The sequence below is a fragment of the Mus caroli genome, chromosome 14, assembly GCF_900094665.2.
Source record: "Mus caroli chromosome 14, CAROLI_EIJ_v1.1, whole genome shotgun sequence".
Taxonomy (NCBI): Eukaryota; Metazoa; Chordata; class Mammalia; order Rodentia; family Muridae; genus Mus; species Mus caroli.
Window position 1 is genome coordinate 74,778,214 of NC_034583.1, and position 8,751 is coordinate 74,786,964.

Genomic DNA, 8,751 nt, shown 5'->3' on the forward strand with positions numbered 1-8,751 from the left:
AAGGTCCAGAGTTCAAGTCCCAGCAACCACATGGTGGCTCACAACCATCCGTAACGAGATCTGGCACCCTCTTCTGGAGTGTCTGAAGATAGCTACAGTGTACTTATTTATAATAAATAAATAAATCTAAAAAAAAAAAAAACAAACTTCATTCATTTAAACAAAAATGAATGACAACTACTTTTCTATAATAAAATGTTTTCAGCATAGGCATTTATGCCAAATTAAGAATTATTATATTTTATAATATGAACAAAATACATTCCTTTCACTTAAGCCTATACTCTATAGTAGAACAAACATACAGTTCCAGTTCTCATATCACTGAGATCTTGGATTGTATGATGTTTGTGTTTACTCCAAGACTGAATTTGCAGATCTGCTTCCTTGCTATTGACAGGAAGATAACATAACTGTCAGACAGAGAGAGACATGGATAAATATAAGTGCATTGAAAAGAAAAGGCAGTGGCTGGAGTCATACATGGATACATGGTTAACATAAAAGTATTGTATCATATAGTATTCAGTACTACATTATTTAAACAGGAAATATCCTATATTTTCAAGATATATGTAAGTGTATATTTTGTATGTTTACTTATATTTATAGAATTGCATTTTGTACAGATATATTAGCATATGTTAGTGCTAGTAACGGCAATTTCATAAAAAAAAAATTTGTGTGATTTCCTTAAATTGCTCTATCCACAGATCTTTAACTAATTTATCTTTATATATTAATTTATATTGATATAATTTAATATCCTAATACTGTCTGAAAACTTCAATCCTTTACTCTCAACTTATTTTATTATAAATTAATTTCCTTGCATCAACTTGACAACTGTGAGCTTTAAAATTATTTTGACCTTTTTCGAATATTTGACAAAATATTTACTACTTATTATAAATCAGACCCAGTGGTTATTCACATAAAAATCTAATTTAATGATTCTTAATTTATTCTAAGTTAACAAAGGCATACTGGCCAAATATCCGAAGTAATTGCCAAATATTTTACTGTACAAATACCTATAAATTTGAAAACATAAATTTTTGACATAATAATTCCTTATAGCTCATTGAACGCGGAGGCAGCCGCCGGGCATTTGTGTGGTCTCGTCGTCAGCGCAGCCGGGCCTACACGCAAGCAACCATGTCTAAGGGACCTGCAGTTGGCATTGATCTTGGCACCACCTACTCCTGTGTGGGTGTCTTCCAGCATGGAAAGGTGGAAATTATTGCCAATGACCAGGGTAACCGCACCACGCCNAGCTATGTTGCTTTCACGGACACAGAGAGATTAATTGGGGATGCGGCCAAGAATCAGGTTGCAATGAACCCCACCAACACAGTTTTTGATGCCAAACGTCTGATCGGGCGTAGGTTTGATGATGCTGTTGTTCAGTCTGATATGAAGCACTGGCCCTTCATGGTGGTGAATGATGCAGGCAGGCCCAAGGTCCAAGTGGAATACAAAGGGGAGCAAAAAAGTTTCTACCCAGAGGAAGTGTCCTCCATGGTTNTGACAAAGATGAAGGAAATTGCAGAAGCATACCTCGGAAAGACTGTTACCAATGCTGTGGTCACAGTGCCGGCTTACTTCAATGACTCTCAGCGACAAGCAACAAAAGATGCTGGAACTATTGCTGGCCTCAATGTACTTCGAATCATCAATGAACCAACTGCTGCTGCTATAAGAAGTGGACGTTGTACATCGTGGTGCGGAGCCTAGTGCGCACCACGATGTACAACGTCCACAAGCAGCACCCAGCATGGAAAGGTGGAAATTATTGCCAATGACCAGGGTAACCGCACCACGCCGAGCTATGTTGCTTTCACGGACACAGAGAGATTAATTGGGGATGCGGCCAAGAATCAGGTTGCAATGAACCCCACCAACACAGTTTTTGATGCCAAACGTCTGATCGGGCGTAGGTTTGATGATGCTGTTGTTCAGTCTGATATGAAGCACTGGCCCTTCATGGTGGTGAATGATGCAGGCAGGCCCAAGGTCCAAGTGGAATACAAAGGGGAGACAAAAAGTTTCTACCCAGAGGAAGTGTCCTCCATGGTTCTGACAAAGATGAAGGAAATTGCAGAAGCATACCTCGGAAAGACTGTTACCAATGCTGTGGTCACAGTGCCNGCTTACTTCAATGACTCTCAGNGACAGGCAACAAAAGATGCTGGAACTATTGCTGGCCTCAATGTACTTCGAATCATCAATGAACCAACTGCTGCTGCTATTGCTTATGGCTTAGATAAGAAGGTCTGCTTGTGGACGTTGTACATCGTGGTGCGCACTAGGCTCCGCACCACGATGTACAACGTCCACAAGCAGACAGTTGGATTAAGTCAGTCCAAGAAGAGGGTGTAGCTTTGTTCCACAGGGACCCAAAACAAGTAACATGGAATAATAAAACTATTTAAATTGGCACCAAAAAAAATAATAATAATTCCTTATAAATGTTCAAAATAGTTTTGCTAAACATTTATTTAAAATACATGTTTTAATGAGTGTTCAATAATTTTATGAAATATTTATTTATTCACCACAATATAATGGCAATTCCTTTTTCTGTCACATTTGAAAATTATTTAAATTTTTATTTCCTATATTGTAAACTAGAAGCTCAGAAATATTACAAAATAAATGCTTAATGCACACAGTAATGTATAATGTCGCTTGATTATCCAGAGTGTAACCTTTAAATTTTAAGTTTTGCAAACATAAAATTTAATAAATAATAGATACTATAAGAATATATTGAAGTTATTACATAATGTATCCTAATATAGAGAATATTATGTCTAATACTAATATGCATGTGTGCATACACACATATATCTTTGTGTGTGCATGTATGTGTGTGTCTGTGTATATTTATTTATTGAATATATTTATTTACTAAACTTGGATAACATTATTAATTAATTAGCAAACTAGATAACCTAACTTAAATTTCATAATTGCATTTGAAAAAATGCCACTGGTTAACATAGGAGATCCAATTAGAATGAGGCAGAGGTGTGCAGTCTGGGCAGTGATTACAGATTAAGTGGTAACAACATAGTGCATGGAGAGATGATCTAGCTAGCTGACAGCACAATGCTGCAGTTTTGTTTAAACTTTTATACCAACTTTAGAACATATTTTACTTACCCTTCACAATGTCTCCTGTTTCATCATTGTTTATATTAGCAGATCATCCATGGACATAGCCAACATAGACATAGTAATTGCTCATTAAATTATTCATCCAAATTTATTCATCTTTTGTACAGAGTGTGTTCCATAAGTACATAAAACAAAAGAGAGAGGGATGATATTTTTGTATATAGAAGCCACAGAGTCCATTTATATCCTAGTTTTGCCATTTACTTGGTGGGCAATCTTGAAATTTTCATATCACCCAATGGTTTTCCCCATTAGAATAATGGGAAAGAAGAATAGTATTCACCTCATGAAGTCTTTGGGAATAAGCTTAAATTAATGCTGTGCTCCATTCTTGGAAACACACACACAGTGTATTCCACACTTAGAGAATTCTTGGAAACACACACACACACAGTGTTTTCCACACTTAGAGGCCCTAAGACATCCATAGCATATATATATATATATATATATATTTTTTTTTTCCTTATAAGAGACACAAGTGTAATGGAAACACGAGGGAGAGGTAAATTTATGTTTCATTTAAAATGAGTTATTTTGATGTACAGTTAGAAATAACTTTTAGTAAGAGCTCTTTCACAAAAAATTTCGTGAAAATATAAATCACCATTTTTATTTATTTTTCTTTATTTGAGGGATAGGAGGAAGTGATTGGGTAGGTGAAAACTCTCATAGAAGCAGGGAGAGATGGGATAGGGTATGTCAGGAGGAGAAATCAGGAAAGGGGATAACATTTAAAATGTAAATAAATAAAATATCCAATTAAAAAAGAAAATATCAATGGGTATATAATAAAATAATTCTATAAAAACATTGACTTTCCTTTCCAAATACTTCACCATAGAGCAAAACCCATTCTTCATCTCATGCCCCTTTACTTATTTCTCATAATCCACCAAATTTAGTTAAATTTCCCTACTCATAAGCATATTAGTGTGACCAATCCTCTGGAGTATGGGTTTTCTACTGGTGGCCATATTGGCCTTTTGTTTTGCTTTGTTTTGTTTTCAGGAAACAATCATTTCTCTCTCAGCAGTTATTAACTGTTAAGAGTAACTCAGTAAAGTTTTGGGTGAGATCTGATGATCATCCACACCACCTATTCTTATCCCAGTATATTGAGTATACCTATTCAATATCCCAGTATATTGATCTTCCATGTTTTGCATGAGAAATCACAGTAAGTCTGAATATATGAATGGAATAGACATATAATATCTAGAATGCAGAAATGTAACAGTACTCCTCCCATCAGTGGACTCTTATATTACTTCTGTACCCTCCTGTGAGATCTTACCAGAATGATAGTCAATAAGTCAAGCCTTTGCTATGATTACAGTTTGATATGAGTGTATCATTTAGGGATGAGTTCTTAGTCTTTTACTTTTATCCTATTGATTAATTATACTTGCCTTCCTTTGTAGAGAGCAAATGTGCATCTGTTTGAATGTGTATTGTTGACATGAGCATAACCACATAAAGAACACCATTGGCCCAGACTTATTGTAATGGTAAGGTCTTCCCATATTGGACGAAGAATATTGATAAACAATTAACCTTTAGCTAAATCAGTACATATTGATTTCTACAGCTTTCTTATCTCAGATGACTGCATGATGAGGCTGCCCAGAGACTGCTTCTCTATAGAGATCCCATATCAAGATTTCTTAATTTGACTCCAAATTAGTGTTGTCTACTAAAATACACCAAGTTTCTGGGATATTGGTTTGTAGGAGGGCAAAGCTCAGAGTATTCTAGCTTTATAAATACATGTCTATATATATTAAGTTTTCTTCACTCCCAATAAGGTTTCAAGAACACAGCCATGTGAGCCATGAACCTGATATGTAACTGCATATAGAAGAATCTTCAGTTAATATAATGCATGCTGAGTAGGGTTTCTCCTCCTTCCACTCCTCCAAATACCTCCTTGTATCTGCCCATTCCCCTTGCCCCACATTTACTTTCCTTGTGTTCCTTCTTTAGGAAAGAAAATATGTTAAGAGACCACAACTAAACTATAAAAAACAAGATATAATAATGAGACATGGCAAACGCCCTCCTAAAGAGTCTAGGCAAGCCAACCCAATTGGAGGAAAAGAGTCTCAAGAGCAGGCAAAAGTGTCAGAAGCACAGCCACTCCCACTGTTAAGAGTCCCACAAAAGACCAAGCTAATAGCCACAACATTTATGAAGAAGACTTGGTGCCAAACCGTGAAATGACCTATACTTCCTGCTTCAGTAGATGTGGCCTCATGTGAACTCTGCTTAGTTGATTTGGTTGACATGGTCTCCTTATGTCCTTCATCCCCTTTGACTACTACAATATTTCCTCCCTCTCCAAAGGAGAAATCCCCATTGGAGATGTCTAATTTAGACTCTATTTCTGCATAATGTCTGGCGCTGGGTTCTGCATCCATCCCATTTGCTGCTGGTAAAAATGCCTCTGATGACAACTGGATTGATTTAGGAGTATAGCAGAATATCACTAGAAATATTTATTTATCTTCTGGCAATCCTGTTATATTCTATCCTAGGCCTCTGGGTTATCCAGCATCCAGTTCCAGGTAGTGTAAGGCATGAACTCTCTCTTCTAGAGCTTATTCTCAAGGTAAACTGAGAGCTGTGACCATCGCTCAAGCACATCTTATAGTTAGGACAGAGATTGTAGATGGGAGATTTTGTGGCTGGTTCAGTGTCCATCTTTCCATATCCTGCAGAGAATGTTCTCGTGCAAAAGAGACTAGACCATAGAGATTAAGACTTCAGGCACAGATGACCTTGCCCTCTCTATAGTCATTGTTCTATGTGGATGTTGTTGACAGAGAAACCCACTGTCAGTTTTCAGAGGCAGATGTTCTGTCCTAAGCTTGGGTTTTATGAGATCTCCACAGGACCCCCTTACCAACTGTATGTAACATCATACCATCACCAGAGGCCTTTCTTGACCACAAAAATGGCTAGATCAGACTCAGTGTCCTCCTTACTAGTCCTCACTAGTTCATCCTCATGGGTTCCAGGAAGTTCCTAGAGCACTAGGTTTCCATTACCTCAATTCCACCTGTCCCTCCTTGAATTCTCTTCCTGTGTCCTCCACTCTGAATGATCATTCCTGTTCATACCTGCCTGCAATCTACATTCAGAATGTGCTTCCTCTTAACAGAGAGATATATGTGTCCATTCTTGAGTTTTCTTTCTGCATGCCCTACTCTGCTTGATCATTCTAGCTCCTGTTCATATCTTCCTGTAATCTATCTTCAAAACACATTTCCTATTCTCAAGGAGATATATAAGTATTTCCAAGAGCCCTTCTACCCTTCTTTTTACCTATATTCTTTGAGTCTGGATTGATTTCAACAAATGTGATATAGATAGATATATAGATATAGATATCATATATTCAGGAAATATACTCATATTTTATGAACAATTGTCCTTAGGATTAGGGTTATAAAATATAGTTAACACCAAATAAAACCAACTTGTTATAGACTGGATTTCCTTCTGTTTTATTTTTACAGTGCTTGAATGATATTTTTGATAGATATTTACATGAGGTAAGGGAATGTATGAATTATTTTGTAGAATGCCGTCTTACTGTCCTAAAATATGAGCATAAGCAATATCTGTACTTCCCTTGAAAACAAATTTTAATCACCAACATCTTCAGTGATTAACATGGTCTAGAAAAAAAAAAGGAGTTGAAAATTGTACTACTCTAGTATTCTATTGACTTTATTAGTCATTTACTGCATTAGTCCTAAACTCTGGAACAATAAGTCAATGTGGTCACTATGTTAGGACAATTGGTGTGCTTCAAAACTGATGATGTATCCAAATTACATTAGGAAGGATTGATCCTCCCTAATGCAGAATCTTATTTAATGATACTCAAGAAACACTTTAACTCTTAGCTCTTAAATGCTATTTTACTTTCAAAATACTGGCTGTAAAAGTCTCTAGAGAATAATATAAGGACTAGGCAGTAATTAAATATATGTTTAAATGTATTTTACTAATTCATTTTGGAAAGCTTTTCCATTATAATGCAATCAATTGATTGGATAACTTGGGATTTCTGGGTTAAAGAATCAGCTAATATGAAATATTTGCTAATAGTTTTTATATTTATGCTTTAATTGGGGCCATGCAATTATAAGGGGAAAAAAATCATGTAATACTCTATATCTTTGTTCATCATATGTACAGTCCTGAAAAAAATTCACTCATAGAAGTCTAACACACCTCTGGGCTTTCTCAGAATTAGAATGTAACCCTACACACATTTTTTTTTAATGTAATTTGCTTCTCTGGGCAGATTTTATTTCTTCTATTTTACACCCATATTGTAAAATAAACATTCAACCCTTTTAAGCCAAATATTTTACTTTTATTGAAACATCAAGTTCCTAATAAACTATTTTACAAAAATAGTCATTATACTTTGAATTCAGACAAAATAATCACTTTAATTAAGCGTGAATGAATATATTAGTTGAAGATGCAAGATACATTGAAATATCATAAATGTTCAACTGATTACTTGTTAAAAATTTAAAATACCCATATTTGCACTTATTTGTATACTGTTTTCTATTTCGTTGAAAGTCACTTAAAGGCAGAATTAATCAAAGCTTCTGTCTATGTTTTAAACTGATTCTTACTATACAACCTCTAAGTTTTGTTCATTCACTAATTTATAATTCATCCATGTATCCATTCTTTCTTAATAACATTTCTTATATATTCTAAGAAAGTAAAATCAAATAAACTCTTAATTAATGCAATATTTGAAACTATGAAAAGACAGTGTATTCTCAGTAAGGTATTACTGTTACTCAGCAAGACATATTTCACTTTTATTTATCAATTTACCTGGGATTAACAATACATTAGAAAAGAACAGACGGTAAGTACGTTTCTTTATATTGTGTTTCAAAGAAATATAACAAAGCAAAAAGAAAAATTCACTCAATTTCCAGTTAGAAAGTATGAGATTATGGAGTTCCTGAAGATTTTTTGTAAATTCACAGCTATGTGTGGTCAATATGACACGTTGGTTAGTCAGAATTTTTCTATAGAAGTAGTCCTAGAGTACTACTAGCCCAAGCCTGAGACTCAGGGAACTCTGGGGAAGATGGGGACGATCAATAGGAAAAAGACATAGGAAAAAGATACCTGATATGGAATAACATCTTGTATAAGGAAGATATGTATCTGAAATCTCAACAATATATTAGCTTAAGCAAGATCAGCACAACTCCATGTAACTTTCTGTCATTGGGAAGGAAAATGTTACCAGGTCTCAACCCTAGATGAAGAATTACAGCAAAATGGCTGCTAAAAGCAGAAACCTAATGCACACTCCATTCATTTATTGGAATATCATAGAGATCCCATTCGCTAATTATGTGTAATAGATGCTAATCTTGTAAAATAAAAACGATAATCCAGTCTAGGTAATGAAAGAAAAAGGAAATGTTCTTTCTTTCTTTCTTTCTTTCTTTCTTTCTTTCTTTCTTTCTTTCTTTCTTTCTTTCTTTCTTTCTTTCTTTCTTTCTCTCTCTT

The 8,751-nt window shown here is 35.1% G+C and overlaps 1 protein-coding gene across 1 annotated transcript in view; it reads left to right on the plus strand.

Annotated features, from left to right (window-relative positions):
* Positions 1-1,090: 1,090 nt before the first annotated feature.
* LOC110308982 (heat shock cognate 71 kDa protein-like) overlaps positions 1,091-8,751 on the plus strand; it is a 9,635-nt gene continuing 1,974 nt past the window's right edge. Inside the window, exons 1-2 of the mRNA XM_021181332.1 lie at positions 1,091-1,258; positions 1,811-2,274. Coding sequence (XP_021036991.1) covers positions 1,159-1,258; positions 1,811-2,274 — 564 coding nt within the window. The 5' untranslated portion in view covers positions 1,091-1,158. The remainder of the gene's footprint in view (positions 1,259-1,810; positions 2,275-8,751) is intronic.